At 22.8% G+C, this 16,711-nt stretch overlaps 4 protein-coding genes and 1 long non-coding RNA gene across 5 annotated transcripts; 2 read left to right on the top strand and 3 right to left on the bottom strand.

Moving 5' to 3' along the window:
- Window positions 1-20: 20 nt before the first annotated feature.
- On the top strand, window positions 21-1,171 carry LOC122499630 (protein SYS1 homolog). The gene is made up of 2 exons (XM_043608084.1): window positions 21-211; window positions 595-1,171. The coding sequence occupies exon 2, from the start codon at window positions 667-669 to the stop codon at window positions 1,147-1,149; it is 483 nt and encodes a 160-aa protein (XP_043464019.1). The 5' UTR covers window positions 21-211; window positions 595-666; the 3' UTR covers window positions 1,150-1,171.
- A 217-nt stretch (window positions 1,172-1,388) lies between these two features.
- On the bottom strand, window positions 1,389-3,759 carry LOC122499604. The gene is made up of 4 exons (XM_043608053.1): window positions 3,600-3,759; window positions 3,040-3,219; window positions 2,821-2,920; window positions 1,389-1,740 (listed from the first exon to the last, which is right to left on the bottom strand). Exons 2-4 carry the CDS (start codon window positions 3,215-3,217, stop codon window positions 1,530-1,532), a joined length of 489 nt encoding a protein of 162 aa, XP_043463988.1. The 5' UTR covers window positions 3,218-3,219; window positions 3,600-3,759; the 3' UTR covers window positions 1,389-1,529.
- A 280-nt stretch (window positions 3,760-4,039) lies between these two features.
- On the bottom strand, window positions 4,040-5,273 carry LOC122499610 (NADH dehydrogenase [ubiquinone] iron-sulfur protein 6, mitochondrial). Its single transcript, XM_043608059.1, has 3 exons — window positions 5,098-5,273; window positions 4,425-4,604; window positions 4,040-4,207 (listed from the first exon to the last, which is right to left on the bottom strand). The coding sequence occupies exons 1-3, from the start codon at window positions 5,233-5,235 to the stop codon at window positions 4,139-4,141; spliced, it is 387 nt and encodes a 128-aa protein (XP_043463994.1). The 5' UTR covers window positions 5,236-5,273; the 3' UTR covers window positions 4,040-4,138.
- Window positions 5,274-7,217: 1,944 nt separating this feature from the next.
- On the top strand, window positions 7,218-16,521 carry LOC122499584 (synaptotagmin-5). The gene is made up of 7 exons (XM_043608034.1): window positions 7,218-7,985; window positions 9,341-9,494; window positions 12,120-12,283; window positions 12,406-12,692; window positions 14,289-14,409; window positions 14,760-15,100; window positions 15,517-16,521. The coding sequence occupies exons 2-7, from the start codon at window positions 9,352-9,354 to the stop codon at window positions 15,808-15,810; spliced, it is 1,350 nt and encodes a 449-aa protein (XP_043463969.1). The 5' UTR covers window positions 7,218-7,985; window positions 9,341-9,351; the 3' UTR covers window positions 15,811-16,521.
- LOC122499624 lies at window positions 12,573-14,843 on the bottom strand. Its single transcript, XR_006301350.1, has 3 exons — window positions 14,702-14,843; window positions 14,287-14,434; window positions 12,573-12,707 (listed from the first exon to the last, which is right to left on the bottom strand). It is a non-coding gene; the product is annotated as an uncharacterized LOC122499624 (long non-coding RNA).
- Window positions 16,522-16,711: the final 190 nt, after the last annotated feature.

The following is a 16,711-nucleotide window of genomic DNA, read 5'->3' as shown; positions in this document are numbered from 1 at the left end:
ATTTAATAGTATGTGTCAAATGGGTCAAATGACATGCAAATGACGTCAAGAACCTAACCTCAAAGTTGCTTTTCTTTTTTCGAACTGAAATTGTAAAGATTGTAATATTGTAAATAAAAGGTGTTTTTATTCGAAATTAAAAAATGTCTTTTATTTTATTTACAAGTTTATTATTTTTAACTTTTTGAAAAATGTGAAAAATGTTTATAAGGTAAGTGTAAAGTGCGAAAAATGGAAATATTGTTGTACGCAATTTCTTTGTTTTTTTTCCATCATTTTTGTCATGTTTTGAATAACAAACAGATATTCTTACTATTATTATTATTATTACTATAATTTAATTCGGACTTTTTTTTAAATAAAAACGGAGTTTTACGGACTTCAAGCAAATTTACTAGTTCGAGCCCTGTAGTTAAGATAAGATAAAAACTATTTTCGTATAAAATGTGAATTATAAATTATAAATTCCTTTTTAATTTCTTTTAATTTTCGTCATTTATTTATATTTTTATTATTATTTTATATAATTATTATTATTATAAATATAATTATTATTCATAAATATTCTGAAATTCTCGAATTCTTTTTGTTTAGAAAAAGAGTCAATGAACTTGAAATAAATTCTCTCGTATCTCAATTGAGTTGAGAGGAAGAAAATTTATCGAGATGAACGGAATTTCGGGACAATTTCGTAAGACAACATGGGATCCATTTTTAATAATATGCCAAATAATTGCCGTACAGACAATAATGTATTTTTTCCTCGGCATATGGATATGGATGACGGCAACATTAATGGGCTCGACACGTTCCCTTGACTATGCATTTCAATATAAAGAAATTCATGTACGTGATTTTGGTGGTCATCTAGTGATAACGATATTTATAATAAATGCCCTAATTGGTGCACTTGCACTATGGCGAATTGTACAAAGAACAAAGCAATGCATGGATTTTGCCTGTACAGCGCATTTAATTCATCTTATTTGTTGTTGGCTCTATAATGGAACATTTCCAACGACATTCAGCTGGTGGTGTTTAAATATCGTCTGTGTTATTATAATGTGCGTGTGTGGTGAATTTCTTTGCATGAGAACTGAACTTCAAGCGATTCCTCTCAGTATGAATAGTCAAAGAACAGCCTTATAAAAAAAAAAAAATTTAACGAAAATGGAAACTTCTTCCCCCCTTTAGTTAATTTATTTAATTTTTTTTTAAATTCTGTATAAATCAATTTTTTTTACCTAAGTAAAAAATACTAGATATTCAATTTATTTCTACTTGTAAAAAGTGAAAAATGGAAAATTATAAAATTATAAAAAATTAGGAAAAAAGGAATTTTTTCAACTAAATGAAATTTCGTTATAAAAATGATATTAAGACATAAATATAAATTAAAATTTTATTATTTTGCAATAATAAAAATTCTTATTTGAAAATTAAATAATATATCAACAATTAATTATGGACTAAAATGTACAGAATTTCGCCTATGGTTAAAGTTTTGATTCTTTTCCGCTAAAATATTTTTAAGTGCCTTTTGACTGTTGTTGCGCTAGTAAATATTCATCACGAGCTTTCTTGTGACGATCTTCTACTCTTTTTTGCAATGAATCACCCTCTTTGGCACTTTGCTTTCCACTGAAATATCCATAGGCGCAAATAATTAGACCGAATGCCATTAAAATATTTCCAATTCGAATACGACTTTTGTCGTGAATATGATCGAGTTCTGCGTAACTGAAATTCATAAAATTTGTCATGAATTTCAATTGTATTTATTTTTTTTTTATATTTTAATAAGAGAGAAAAATTTTATTAGCAAGCTTTCATAACAAAATGTACTTTAATATCAAAGTTCATATAATATTAGTTTTTGATTTTATTATATATTAGAAAACAGAGCCTTAGATCGACTTTAAAAGAGAGTTGAAAAAAGGCGCTTTAGTCGAATTAAAGATACAAGAAAAAAATCTAAAATCATTTATTTCTCATTCAATTTTTTTTCTCCAAATTCAAAATTTTTTATTTTCCTGACTTTTCACTAATTTCTAAATTTAATTATTCGAGACTTCAATAATTTTATTGTATAAATAATTAAATACTTGTTATTTACTTTTTTACAAGAATTTGAGTTTTTTAAATTAAAATTTTTATGATATTGTAATTTCAATTTTGTATATAATTTAAATATTTCCAAAAATTGTAATTTTAATTCTTTCAAAATTCAATTATTTTCCACAATATATTTCAGTAAACTTCTTCTCTAAATCAATTATTGTTTAATAAAATTCCGAAAATTCTTTGAGAAATCAATTATTTAAATACAAAAATTCAATTCTTTTTTTAAAAAAATTGAATTTTTGTATTTAAATAATTGTTTTCAGAATAACTATTAAAAAATAATCAAATTTTTTGAAGAATTTTAATTATAAACATGAAAAAACATCATTTTTCTGAAGAATTCTAAAAGAAGCAGTTTTTTAAAAACTTAATTTACTTTCTTTTTGAAAAAAATTTAATTTTTAAAGATTTTAATTAAGAATTTCGAAAATGAATAATTTCTCCAAAAATTTGAATAATAATTCTAAAAAATTACTTTTTTTTGCAAATATGTATAATTGAAAATATTTTAATTTTTGAATAATTATAAATTATAACTAAAATAATGTTTTATTTTGTTAGCAATACATATTTGTAAAAAAAAGACGAAAGACTCGCATTTTTTGCAAATAAATTGAAAAAATTCAAAAAATTATGTTTTTAATTATTTAATAATTAAAAATTTAATTCGAGGCCTAATAATAAATAAATACTTACGGAATACGAGATGGTATATCCTTGACAGATTTATATTTTTTAAACCAAACGAGTAACCATTTATCGACCAGTCTAAGTTCCCTATATTGACGCATAGAATCTGTTCGAATAAAGATAAATATAATCGATTAAATAAAATAATACGTATAAACTTTAAATTAAATTAACAAAAAAATTATTCTTAATTTCTTCAAAAATAAAAAGAAATTTATACACTACCACTTGTATTTTTCGAAGAACCAGGTAGAGGAGTATTTTTTGCCTCCTGTTTCTCCGCATTCTTCACATTATCACTATTCAAACTTTCCTGAGTTCCTTTTGTACAAAATTTCCCACTTTGATGAATGTTTCGAAAAATATTAAAAATAAACTTTCTTTGTACTTGATTTCCAGACATCTCTGCAAAAATTAATTTTAAACAATTATAAATATCTAAATTATTAATTATTTATTTAATAATAAAATTAATGTAGAAATTCGTCGTAAATCCCAAACTTCTTGTTTATTATGCAATCAATAATATTTTCCTCAATAACCAAAGTCTGATAAAATTATTTCAATCTATTACGATATAAATTATTTATATCTATTGAAATTTCACGTGAAATATACAAAATGCGTAAATAAATCTTTTATTTGTGCTAATTGTCAAAATCTTATCTTAGAAATAATAATAGTGTAATAATTGAACAATGTCCTTGACAGAACTTGTCATAAATTTTACACTAATCCATAAACATTTATTACTTTTCGAAATTGTCAAATAAATTCTTTCTCACCTGTAATTAAATTATTTACAAATAACAGTCACTGTTAAATAAATTACATAAATAATTTTCTAGGGTTTAAAGAGTATTCTCGATTCCTTAAAACAAGAATAAATATTGTTGAAACAATCACAGATGACAGCTGACGACAGTGAACATATGTTACCAGATGAAAAATTCTCCGGTAAATTTTAAATCAAAATTTTTGGTAATTTTAAGACAAAATTATTGTTTGGCACCAAAAAAAAACCGTGTAATTATTTTACTTATTCTTTAATATTTATTTCTAAATTTCACTTTCATAGTAGATATTTAATTGTTATAAATTTCAAATTGAATTTAAATAAAAAAATTTCCCTATCGATTAAATTGTGGCGCGAGATTTGAATTTCGTTTCTCTCTCTCTCTTTATAATTTTACTTTTTGCGCAGCAATAATAAATAAATTTTTTCTGAACTTGAAATATCTAATTTATTTAATTTATTGATTATACATTTTCTTTGAATTAATTAAATATATTATACACAGAAAACTAGCATTGATAACGATGATCAATGATGATGATCATCTTTATAAAATCGAAGTCCACAATAACCGCAACTGTGATTTCCGGGTTTATCCTAAGAAATAAAAATATTTTTTTTACTTCTCAAAAAAAAAACGATTCAAAACTTAATTCTACAATTATTACTGAAGAGAAAATAAAATATGAGTAAAAAGTAATAAGAAAAGGAACAAAACTATAGAAATAATTGTAGAGAAATTGTAAATATTTTTATAGAGAAAATTAATAAAGAAGATAAAAATCATAAGGAAAATTTAATTTTAATTCATTACCAAGTTTATGTAAACTTTAGGATGTCCTAATGGACCACCACCTCCATCACAGGCAACAATACGATCTTCTGTAGCCATCGGTGGAACTTTTTCGATTAATTTTATTGCCCAATTTTTATTCACTTCTTTTCCTTCCAATCCAGTGAATCTCACCATTCGATAGTCGTTAGCATCGAATTTCTACACACGAAAATAAATAAAAATAGAACCAAAAAAACAACCTTTCTCTTTTACATTCAATACGAATTTATCGACATTTCCTTTATTTACAATTTTTTAATATTTCAATAATATTGGAACTTTTAATAATAATAAAATATAAATACTATAATAGTAAACTATTTACTGCTTTAATATTAAACAGGCATTGTAATTTGTTAGAATATTGAATAAATAGAATAAATACAAAATAGAAAATAAAACCATGTAGATGTATTTGAGACAATTATTTATGGAACCAATTTCTCAATTTGGAAATTATGGGTAAAATTTAAAAAGGAGAATTATCGGTATTTTAATAATACTTGTATCGATTATGAATATTAATAATAAATAATTAAAATTCATTTTCATTTACTATTTTTTAAAAATAAAATCCAAAGAGAACTGACGTAATCAAAATAGAATTTGAGGTTATGTTTTGTTAAATGGTATTTTTATGGTATTTCCCTACCTGTCCTGTGTGAGTTTCCACATCTTCTGGTTTATTAGAGGAATAATCACGACATACTATTGACAATGGTGATTTATTGATAACTATTTGCAATTTATTTACATCTTTTGCTAAACAAATGGCTCTCTTTGTCGCCATTTTTTATTTACAATTTCACACTACATCTGATTGGCTGCTCTTGAACAACAGGTATGCCTGCCAACCCAAGATTACTGCAAACAGAAACAGAATTTAATTATAAAAAAATTTGAATTTAAAAATAAATAATTATTTTATTGTCGATTTATTAGTGACTGTAGCTGATTAAAAATTGTTTTCTTTAAATTCATTTAATTTAAGCTACACTATTGGGTGGATTAAAATTAATAATTTATTTATAAAACAAATTTTATTAAGTTGCTGAAACTGTTGCAAAATTTTCTGGGAAATTTAAATTTCTCAAAAATTGTTTTTAATATAACAATAATTAATAATTTATTTTTAATAATTTTTCGAAAAATAATTGAATTCCTTTAAATGAATTATTTTTAGGCAATTAAAAAAATTATAATCAATTATTTTAAAGAATTATAATTAAAAATTTTGAAAATCATTATTTCCTCTACAATATTGTAATAATTATAAAAAATTAGATTTTTTAAAGAATTTTAAATTAAATTATTCTTTTTTTATAAATATTTGAATTTTCAGAAATATTTAATTGAAAATATTTAAAATAATTGAATTTAAAAATATTATTTAAAAAAATTTCTAAAAAATACTTTATTAAAAAATTGAATTTTCCTTTTTTGATGATAATTGAATTTTCGAAAATTGAAATACAAAAATTGTAATAAATAAAATTCTGCAAAATTACATTTTTTCAATACATTTATTAAAATACTTTTAAAAAAATCAATTACTTTTATAAAAAGTATTTTACAGTAAATAAAATGTTATTAAAAATAATTAACTTTTTAAAAGCATTTAATTAAAATTTTCGAATTTTCAAATTAAAATTCTCCAAAATTTAATTTGCAAAATTTTATTGAATTGCTTTTAAGAAAATTAATTACTCCTTTTTAAAAGTATTTTTAATAAAAATGAAATTTTACAATTCTAAAATTTTTGTGGAATATAATTGATTTTTTAAAATAACATTTCATCAAAATTCATTGAATTTTCGCAAATTACAATTTTGGAAAATTTTAATTGCAAATTTGAAAAAAAGAAATTAAATTATTATTAATTTGTATAGTGATAATTCTTTAGCGATACATTTTTAAATAAATAATTTGTAATTAATATTCTCCAAAATTTAATTTGCAAGAATTTAAAAGAAATATTTTCTATATTTAAGAGATATTTAATATTTCAAATCGAAGTAAGTTCCATTTTATACCAAAAAAAATTGGAAATAGGTAAAGAAGTTTATTAAAATTAATTTAAATCAAAAATAAAATTAAACATATGTAAAAATCAAAATAAAAATTATTAAAAATAAATAAATTTAATAAATTTATTAAATAATAAAAGAATTCTACTATTTACGGAAAAAATTTATTATTTTTTAAAAAAATTGAATTTTCTATTTTCACAAAGAATTTTATTATTTTTTCAAAAAAATTTAAATTCTTGCGTTGAATATTAATATTATTTTATAAAAATAATTGAATTCTTGCAAAGAATTTTCATGTTTATGAAAATAATTGAATTCTGGCGAAGAATTTTAATATTTATGAAAAAAATTGAATTCTTGGGAAGAATTTTATTTAATTTTTAAAGAGATTTGAACTTCTACGAAGCTATTTATTATTTATAAAAATGATCTCATTTTTGCGAAGAATTTTATTAAATTTTTAAAAATATTTGAATTTCTATTCAAAAAATTTTTTTACTTTCGAAAATAATTGAACTGCTGACAAGAATTATTAAATTTTTTGAAAATATTTGATTTTGAAAAATTTTTTTAAATTGTCTAGAAAATAATCAAATTTTAATTACTTAGAATTTTATTATTTAATATGAAAAAAATTTAATTCTCACAAAGAAATATATAATTACAAAAAGACGAATTTTAATTATTTAGAGACAAAAAAAAAAGAAAAAAAATACGAAATTCATCGAATTAAAAACAATATTCATTTACTTTCAAAGTGAAATTATTGCCATTTCATTGAGTGTATTTGTCATCCTTTTTGCGCTCATCACTGAAAACAAATCTTGTCAGCAAATAATTTCATGGTCACCAAAGTTTTCCAGCATCTCGAGTTCCTCGCAACTTCTTAAGGCAAATAATTCACTCAACTGCCTCTCAAAGAAGAAATAATATAATAATAGAATTTCTAAAATAGTTGAGAAAATCTGTAAAAAAAAAAGAAAAGAAGAGAAATTATCCAAATCAATAACAGGCAACAGGTCGGAAGTCTATTTGGACTAAAACCGAATTTTCGGGTCATCCTCCATATATACATATATGTGTGTGGTCGTTTTGTTTTATTATCATTATTATATTTTTTTTCTATCGACCGGATACTAACATCAGTCTGGAAATTGCTCTTGGATCTCGTGGGTCACTGTCAAGGGCTTGCGCGCGTAAAACGTCGTGCAAACGCGCAGGAGTTCACGCAGCTCTCCGATTAAAATATATAGATAGTAAAGTCTGACGACTATTCCTAGTGAACAGGACATGTTGAATTTTTGAGGAGTGATAGCGATAATCGTCCGTCGTCATCTCCTGTTTCAATTTTCATCCTCATTCATGAAAAACATTAACAGTGTGATTATTTGGTGAAAAACAAAATCCTTTCTCAAAATTTCTCTCTTCCTCGGGTTCCAAAGTGTCCCTCTCCATAAACCTGGAAAAATGAAATCATATTAGCGGAAACCAAAAAGAAAAAAAAAGGGTGGTAAGTAATCCATGTGGCACGTTTAAATCTATTCCGCATTAAAATAAATTCCTTTTTCAAAATTAAAAAATCGAATAAATACGAAATTACATAAATTCCAAATATTTAATTACTGAAAAAGTTTTTGTATTTCTTTTTCTTTATTTCCTTCCTTTTATTTATTTAAAAGTCAGAAAAATAATGGAGGCTGAGAAATAAGGGTGGTGTTATAGTTTTCTAAGAACGCTTGCGCGCATTTGTCTTGATTAATTCCTTCCTTCCTTCCTTTTTTTTCCTCTATCAGTCACGTTTTGCCTTCGTATCTAGGGTGGATTTTTCATATCAATTTAATGCGCTCAAGGATCTTTCGAGCTTTCATAGAAAAAAAAAATTTACATTTTATTTACCACTCTCTCTCACCCTCCTTTTTTTTATTATATTTTCCCTTGTGATTTCTTTACTTTTTTATATTTAGAAAATGGAAGCGATTTTTATATTACAATTTCTGGAATTTATTGCGAGTGATGGGAATTTTTATTAAAAACTTCTCTCCTCTCGTCCCGGCAGTCGAAGGTTGTGAGAGTTTGTTGTTTAATTAAATTCCATAAATGACTGTCACCTTCTGGGATTAAAAAGTTAGGTGTGAATTATTGTGAAATACGGAGAAATTAATTGGAAAATTTGTTTACAATACTTTTGTATAAATTATTTTTTTTTAAAGAAAAAGAAACCGGAAAAATATAAGAAAGTGTTGCGATTAAAATTAAAAAAGTGGATTTTTTTAAATGTTAAATGTCGTTTGAATTTATATTTAGTTATTGTTTTACCTTTGGTATTTAATTGCTAAAAATATTTTTATTATTTGAAAATATTTCTATTATTTGAAAACATTTATAGTTAAAATATTTTCATTATTTGAAAATATTTAAAGTGATAAATATTTCCATTATTTGAAAATATTTAAAGTGATAAATATTTCCATTATTTGAAAATATTTAAAGTGATAAATATTTTCATTATTTGAAAATATTTATAGTGATAAATATTCTAAAATAATGAACTTTCATATTACAAAACTAAAAATAAAAAAAAAATTATAACAAGCACTTATAATATTTTTATTTATTTCCATTTTATTATGATAAATAAATATAAATATTATAAACATTATTTAATTTGACATTTATAATTTATTTCTTTATTTTACTGTTTTTCTAGAAATATTTTCGTTTTGAAGTAGAAAAAATAAAAGATTTTTTACTTTTTTTCATTTCAAAAGGAGAAGAAAACATTGTAATGGGAATTTTAATTTTTAAAAATTAGAGAATGTTCTTAAATGTGAGAAAAAGGGAGAAAGATAATTTTGAAAATTGCAGAGGGATAGGAAATGGATACTCACGGTGCAGGAGTTGTTGCCATCCTGGGAACAATTGGAGCAGCCACGGGAGCAATTTCAGCGGTTCTTGTTTATACAATTTGTGCTCGTCGTCGTCGTCTTCCTTTATTAAATCCTAGTGGTCCTCTTAACTGGTAATTTCAATTTTCTTCCATAATTCCGAATGTTTTATCTGTAAATATTAAAAAAATAATAATAATAATAAATTTCTTATTAACAATTCTTTGACAAATTCCACAAAATTTTGAAATATTTGTAGGAAATTTGGGTAAGAAAATTTGAAAATTTTGTGAAAACTAGAAAATAATAAAAATGATAGAAAAGAGAATGAAATTTTTTAAAAGTAATTAACTTCTTTCAAAGAATTTTATTGAAATCTATTACAATACATTTATTGAACTTCTGTGAAGAATTTTTTTAAAAATTGTTAAGTATAATTGAATTTGTGTGCAAAAGTTTATTAAAATTTCTGAAAATAATTGAATTCTTTTGAAAATTATTATCAATTTTGAAAAGACCAAATTAAATTCATAAGAATTTTAATATTTATAATTATTAATATTTTTCAATTTTTATTATGTAAATATTTAAATCTCATTAGAAGAGAAATTCTCGAAAATAATTGAACTGATTCAAAGCATTTTGTTATTAATAATTGAATTCTTGCTAAGAATTTCATTACATTTTTTCCAACAAAATTGGAATTCCTTCGAGAAATTTTATTAAAATTAAATTAAATTAAACATAAAATTAGAAACAAATGAAAAGGACTGAAAAAAATGAATTTGTGTGTGAATAATTTTATTATTTATGGAAATTATTTCATTTTTGCAAAGAATTTTATTAATTTATGAAAATAATTAAATTCTTAGGGAGAATATTATAAATTTAAAAAAAAGGAATTCTTGCAAAAGAATTTTACTTAATTTTTAAAAATATTTGAATTTATTTTTAAAATAATTTTATTTTATTTTTTTATTTTTTTTATTTTAAGAAATTTGTATTATTTATAAAAATTAATAATTTCTTGCGAAGAATTTTATTAAATTTTAAAAAATTAATTAATTTCTGCGAAGAATTGAAGGGCTACATAAAATAAGGGGACGAACGCGAGGCTTGGAAGGGATACTACCAGTCGGGTAGCAGTGACAAGCCTTGAGCCGCTCGCTGCTACCTGACTGATATTATCCCTTTCAACCACGCGTTCGTCCCCTTATTTTATGTAGCCCTTCAATTTTATTTAACTTTGTGAAAATAATTGAATTATTTTCAAGAATTTTATTAAACTTTTTGAAATCATTTGATTTCTTTTGAGATATTTTATTAAAATTGTATAGAAAATAATTAATTGAATTTTTGAGAAGAATTTTATTTAATTTTTAAAAATTTCTGAATTTCTATGAAGAATTTTATTACTTTTGAAAATAATTGAATTGCTAACAAGAATTATTAAAATCTTTAAATATATTTCAATTTTTATAAGTAATTTTATTATAATTGTATTTAAAATAATTAAATTCCTACGAAAAATTTTATTTTACTTATAAAAAAATTGAATTCTTACAAAGAAATTTATTATTTTTGAAATAAATTGAATTCTTGTGCAGAATTTTAATATTTATGAAAATATTTGAATTCTTGAGAAGAAGTTCAGTTAATTTTTTAAAATATTTGTATTGTATTCTATGAAGAATTTTATTACTTTTGAAAATAATTGATTTGCTGATAAAAATTATTAAAATCTTTAAATATATTTTAATTTTTTTTGAGTAATTTTATTAAAATTGTATATAAAATAATTAAATTCCTACGAAGAATTTTATTTTACTTATAAAAAAATTGAATTCTTAATTTGAATTCTTACAAAGAAATTTATTATTTTTGAAATAAATTGAATTCTTGCAAAAAATTTTATTAGTTATAAAAGTAATTGAATTCTTGGCAAGAATTTCACTAAATTTTTATAAATAGTTTGTTAATTTCTACGAAGATTTTTCTTATTTGTAAAAAATATTTAATTTTTGTGAGGAATTTTACTATTTTAAAAAATAAACAAATTTCTGCCATGAAATTCATTACAATTTTTTTTTTAAATATTTGAATTTTTTGAAGCAATTTTATTAAAATTGTAAATGAAATAATTAAACTCCTACGAAGAATTTTATTATTTATAAAAAAAAATTGAATTTTTACAAAGAAATTTATTATTTTTCAAAAAAAATTGAATTCTTGCAAAGAATTTTATTGTTTATAAAAATAATGGCATTCTTGCGAAGAATTTTGATAAATTTTTAAAAATACGTATTTGAATTTCTACGATGATTTTTATTATTTATAAAAATGATTTAATTCTTGCGAATAATTTTGTCATTCATGAAAATAATTGAATTTCTGTGAAGACTTCTATTGAAACTTTTGAAACTAATTGAATTCTTTTCAGAAATTTCTTTAAAATTAGTTAATTTGAAAAGAAAATACGAACAAAAATTATTGAAAATAAATGAATTCCTGTGAAGAATTTTATTATTTATGGAAATAATTGATTTCTTTAGAGAATCATTTTATTATCTATTATTGTGAAGACTTTTATTTTAATTTTTGAAAATGATAATTAACTTAATTAATTTGTGAATTTTTATATTAATTAAAGTTATTATTTAAAAAGAAAAAATATTTAAATCTTAAATTATTCAAAAATTGAAGTATAAAACTATTTATAAGTAACTCAAAAAACATAAAGATTACCTCAAATTTTCAAGGTTCGAAAAGGATCTCCTGAACAGAGCAGCGGAGGAAGAAAATTCGAAGGAAACATCATTTGATATCGGCTCTAGTCGAAAACTTCAAAGACAAAGCAGCAGTCGTAATGACGAAACCTGGCAATTAAGTGACATTGAAAATGCCAGAGAATCACCCAGACAAGGTAAAAACAAAATAAGGGAAAAAATCCCAAAAGTTTCCTCCTTTCTCCATAATTTTTCCGCACGTCTTGAATTAAAATTCAAATTGTGTAATATATTTCTTCTTCTTTGTTTTTTTCCAAAGCAAAACGTCATTTATCATCGGAGTGTAGTTGCGATGACGCAATTGGAACAACAGTGAGTCCAATTGCACCCCCATTACCGGGAGGAGCTGTTGTTGCATCAGACGAACGAATGGTGATTGTAAAATCATTACCAAGATCATCCGACAGTTCATCAAATTCAAGATTGAATAGTGCCGACAGCGATGAAATATCCTGTCCAAGATCAGCAAATGAAACGCGAGGCGAAATTGAATTGTGTTTAGTCTACGACGCCTCATCTGGAATTCTCAATGTTAAATTAATTGAGGTAACATTTTTCTCCCTGTAAAGAAAGGAAAGAGAAAAATAATTAAAAATTGCAAATACTTTTATTTTATTAGTTAATAAATATTAATTGGAAATTATTTTCGTCTCTAGAGGAAGAAGGAGAGAAAGAAATATTAAAATTTGCGAATATTTTCATTTTACTAATTAATAAATATTAATTTGAATGTAATTGAATTCATTTCAAGAATTTCATAAACATTTTTTTCAATAATTAAATTCTTTTGAGAAAAAGTAATTAAAATTGTATTTGAAAATAATTTAATTCTTGCCAAGATTTTTATTAAATTTTTTTTAAATAATTGAATTGTTTTGAAGAATTTATTTCAATATTCTTAAAAATAGTGGAGTATTTTATTTTATTAATTTTTACTGAAAATGTTTAAAATAATTGAATTTTCTAAAGAATTAAATTATTTTCAATAATTGTAATAAAATTTTTTGTAAAAAGTCAATTTATAAATAATAAAAATCAGCGTAAAAGAATCCAATTACTTTTATATAAATAATAAAATTGTTATCAGGATTTTACATATTTTCAATACAATTTGAATTGATTTCTTCAAAATTTCAATTATTTTTAAAAATCTTGTAAAAATTCTTCGAGAAAATTCAATTATTTAAAAAAAACAATTCAATTTTTCACAGGACTTCAATTTTTAAAAAACTTTTAATAAAATTCAATTCAAAAATGAAATTATTTTCATAAGTAATAAAATTTTCGATGGAATTAAATTATTTTCAATTCAATTTTAATTAAATTTCAAGGAAAATTAAATTATTTTTAAATTCTACGTAATAATTCAATTATATCAATAAATAGTAAATTTTCCCCAGGAATTAATTATTTTAAATACAATTTTCATAAAATTCTTCTAAAAAATTCACTTTTTTAAAAAATTTTGCAGAAATTCAATTATTTGCAGAAATAATAAATTTTTTCACAGGGATTCAATTATTTAAAAAGTTTTAATAACATTCTATTCAAGAATTCAATTATTTTCAGAAATAATTAAATATTCGATGTACTGAAAATAATTGAATTTCTCGGAAGAATTTTATTATTTACAAAAATAATTGAATTCTTGACAAACATTTTACAATTTATAAAAATAATTGAATTGTTATTTATTAAAATTCTGGAAAATAATTGAATTTAAATAATATTTTTAAAAATAATTGTATTCTTTTGTAAAATTTTATTAAAATTGTATTGAAAATAATTTAATTCCTCTGAAACATTTTATTATTTATGAAAATAATTGAATTCCTTAATTCCTTTGTAGAATTTTATTATTTATGTAAATATTTTAATTCTTGTGAAGAATTTTCTTATTTATGAAAATAATTAAATTCTTGCGAAGGATTTTACAATTCATAAAAATAATTGAATTGTTTCGAAGAATTTTATCTGAATTTTTTGAGAATAATTGAATTTTTTGAAGGAATTTTATTAACAATTTTGAAAATAATGATTTTTTAAAAAGAATTCCATCAAAATTGTTAAAATAATTAAATTTATATTAAATTTCTTAAAAATTAAAATTATTAACGTTTGGTTTTGAAAATTAACTTACAGGCACGTGATCTTCGAGCTCGTGATCTAAGCGAAACGGCGGATCCTTATGCAAAAATTCGATTACTTCCTGATAAAAATAATGTCTGGCAGACGAGAATTCACAGGCGAACTTTAAATCCTGGTGAGCGTTTCCATTTATTATTTGCCTACAAAAAAACATTCACAAAAATTAACAATAAATAAGTAAATAAAGAAAATAAAGAATGAAAGGAAATAAATAAATAAAGAAGGAAATTAATAAGTGTAAAGAAATAAAATAGATAAACAAAGAAAATAAATAAATAAAGAAAATAGACAAAAGGAAGAAAATAAATAAATAAAGAAAATAGACAAAAGAAAGAAAATAAATAAATAAAGTAGAAAATTAATAAATAAAGAAAATAAATTTTTGAAATAACGAAAAAAATACCAACCAAAAATTAAAATAAATCTGTTTGGTGATAAATAAATTTTTTTCCTCTGCAATTTCAGTATTTGACGAGGATTTTGTCTTTGAAGTTCCGCCTCATTGCTCGCTGGCCGAGAGGACATTGGAAATTTTGTTCTACGATTTTGATGCATTTTCACGTCATCGTGGAATAGGATATATGAAACTTGCGCTAACAAATTTAGAATTAAATTTGACTCCAAAAACAGTGACGAAATCAGTTCTTCGTTATGGCGCTGAAGGTTTTCGTGCACCTCCACTTGGCGAACTTATGGTCTCATTATCCTATCAGCCATCCTGTGAAAAACTCACCGTCATTGTTATTAAAGCCAGAAATTTGCCTCTTCCCGATGACACCGCCGCTAATTTTGAACCCTACGTTCAGGTAAATAAAAAAAGAAATCAAATCAAGAAAGCAAATTTTTTTTCTCTCAAAAAACAGGCCTTTCATTGATTTCTAAACTTTATTATTCAAAAAACTTGAATAATTTTTTCAATATTTAAAAAATACTTATTTATTTTTCCACAGGAATTAAAATTTTCTAAAATTTCAATTTCAATTCTTCTGAAAATCAATTATTTCCAAAAAATTTTGTTTGCAATATTTTGAAGAATTGTCGAAAAAATAAAATGGAAATAATAATAAAGAAATAAATTAAATTAAATTAAAATCAAATCAAAATTAGAATAAATAAAATGGAAATTTAAATAAATTAATATCTAAAATTAAAGTAAAATCGAAATTAAAAAAAAAAATTCTGTTAATAATCAATTATAACAATTAATTATTATTGCAAATAGGTGACAGTTATACGGGACGACAAGAGTGTGAAGAAGAAAAAAACTGGCGTCCGCAGAGAGGGTTCAAGTCCCGCCTGGAGTGAAATTCTCAATTTTGACATTAGCAGCGAAGCATTGTCCACATCGCGATTACAATTTTCCGTATTGCGTTCAGCTGGTCAACTTCTAGCAAAATGCGAAGTATCCGAGAAATGTCATCGTGAATTATTCCGTCGCGTTCTGTCCGGAACTGGAGCCTCAGCCCAATGGATATCACTAACGGAACCTGAAAATTCTGTCGAACTTCCCGAATAAGAAAAGCAAAAGAAAAGAGAAAAAAAAAATAACCATCAGGGTCAAAATCAGTACAACTTTTCTTTTGCTATTATTTTTCATTTCAATTTTCAATCAAGAAAAAAAAAACGATTCAAGAGATCGTCTAATTTTTTCCCCCCTCAATTTTTGTCCATCGAGCTTATTCTAAATCGAAACCTGAAAGCCTCAAGAGTCACAACGCTCGAGATATATTTTTTTATTCAAAGTTATTTTCCTATATACAGAGAGAATTTTAAATATATATGAGAAAAATAAAATATTGCTTTTTTATGAGACGGATTTATTCTATATAATATATACTATATATATATAAAAAATGTTGGCAGAGAAAAAAATTTTAGTGTATAATAATAAAAAGAGAAAAAAAATAAAATTGTGTACAGAAAAGAAAATTATATGAATTGAGAGAAATGGTCTATAGACTTGAGAGGTTTTTAGATTTTCTGATTAGAAACGGTTGCGTGGACCAGGGCTTTATTTGTCCATTAAAGTCGTAAGCAAAAAAAAACAGTGCAGCGTTCAAATGTACAAAAATGCAAAAATTCTTCCTCTTTCCTTCCATTATACAAAAAAACTTTTTCTACTCCCAATTCGAAAGCAAATTCATTTTTCAAGTTTTTTCTACTTCCATTTTTTGTAATTTTTTCAAATCACTTTTCTATTTTTCTATTCCTTTTATTTTCCATTACAAAAACTTTTTCTACTTTCAATCCGAAAGCAAATTTATTTTTTAATTTCTACTTTCATTTTTTCGTTTTTTTATTTTTTTTAAATAAAGTCCCATTGGCTTTTTTTGTAAAAATTAAATTTGCCGAAAAATACTATAGATATTTTTACTTTCAAGAATTATTTTTTGATAGTCGATAAATTATTTCCCGTT

The sequence above is a fragment of the Leptopilina heterotoma genome, unplaced genomic scaffold (genome assembly GCF_015476425.1).
Source record: "Leptopilina heterotoma isolate Lh14 unplaced genomic scaffold, ASM1547642v1 Lhet_101, whole genome shotgun sequence".
Taxonomy (NCBI): domain Eukaryota; kingdom Metazoa; phylum Arthropoda; class Insecta; order Hymenoptera; family Figitidae; genus Leptopilina; species Leptopilina heterotoma.
Note: the sequence above shows the minus strand (reverse complement) of the source record. Positions and strands in the feature narration are given on the sequence as shown.

What these genes read in the sequence shown, in the direction of transcription:
- LOC122499630 (XM_043608084.1), top strand. Translation starts at nt 667, where the DNA reads ATGAACGGAATTTCGGGACAATTTCGTAAGACAACATGGGATCCATTT.
- LOC122499604 (XM_043608053.1), bottom strand. Translation starts at nt 3,217, where the DNA reads ATGTCTGGAAATCAAGTACAAAGAAAGTTTATTTTTAATATTTTTCGA. An exon ending in TTCTTCGAAAAATACAAGTG is followed by an intron (nt 2,921 to 3,039) that starts GTAGTGTATAAA and finishes TTATTCGAACAG; the next exon opens with ATTCTATGCGTCAATATAGG. An exon ending in GATATACCATCTCGTATTCC is followed by an intron (nt 1,741 to 2,820) that starts GTAAGTATTTAT and finishes TATGAATTTCAG; the next exon opens with TTACGCAGAACTCGATCATA.
- LOC122499610 (XM_043608059.1), bottom strand. Translation starts at nt 5,235, where the DNA reads ATGGCGACAAAGAGAGCCATTTGTTTAGCAAAAGATGTAAATAAATTG. An exon ending in TGGAAACTCACACAGGACAG is followed by an intron (nt 4,605 to 5,097) that starts GTAGGGAAATAC and finishes TTTCGTGTGTAG; the next exon opens with AAATTCGATGCTAACGACTA. An exon ending in CTAAAGTTTACATAAACTTG is followed by an intron (nt 4,208 to 4,424) that starts GTAATGAATTAA and finishes TTTATTTCTTAG; the next exon opens with GATAAACCCGGAAATCACAG.
- LOC122499584 (XM_043608034.1), top strand. Translation starts at nt 9,352, where the DNA reads ATGGATACTCACGGTGCAGGAGTTGTTGCCATCCTGGGAACAATTGGA. An exon ending in CAGAGAATCACCCAGACAAG is followed by an intron (nt 12,284 to 12,405) that starts GTAAAAACAAAA and finishes TTTTTTCCAAAG; the next exon opens with CAAAACGTCATTTATCATCG. An exon ending in ATTTTGAACCCTACGTTCAG is followed by an intron (nt 15,101 to 15,516) that starts GTAAATAAAAAA and finishes TATTGCAAATAG; the next exon opens with GTGACAGTTATACGGGACGA.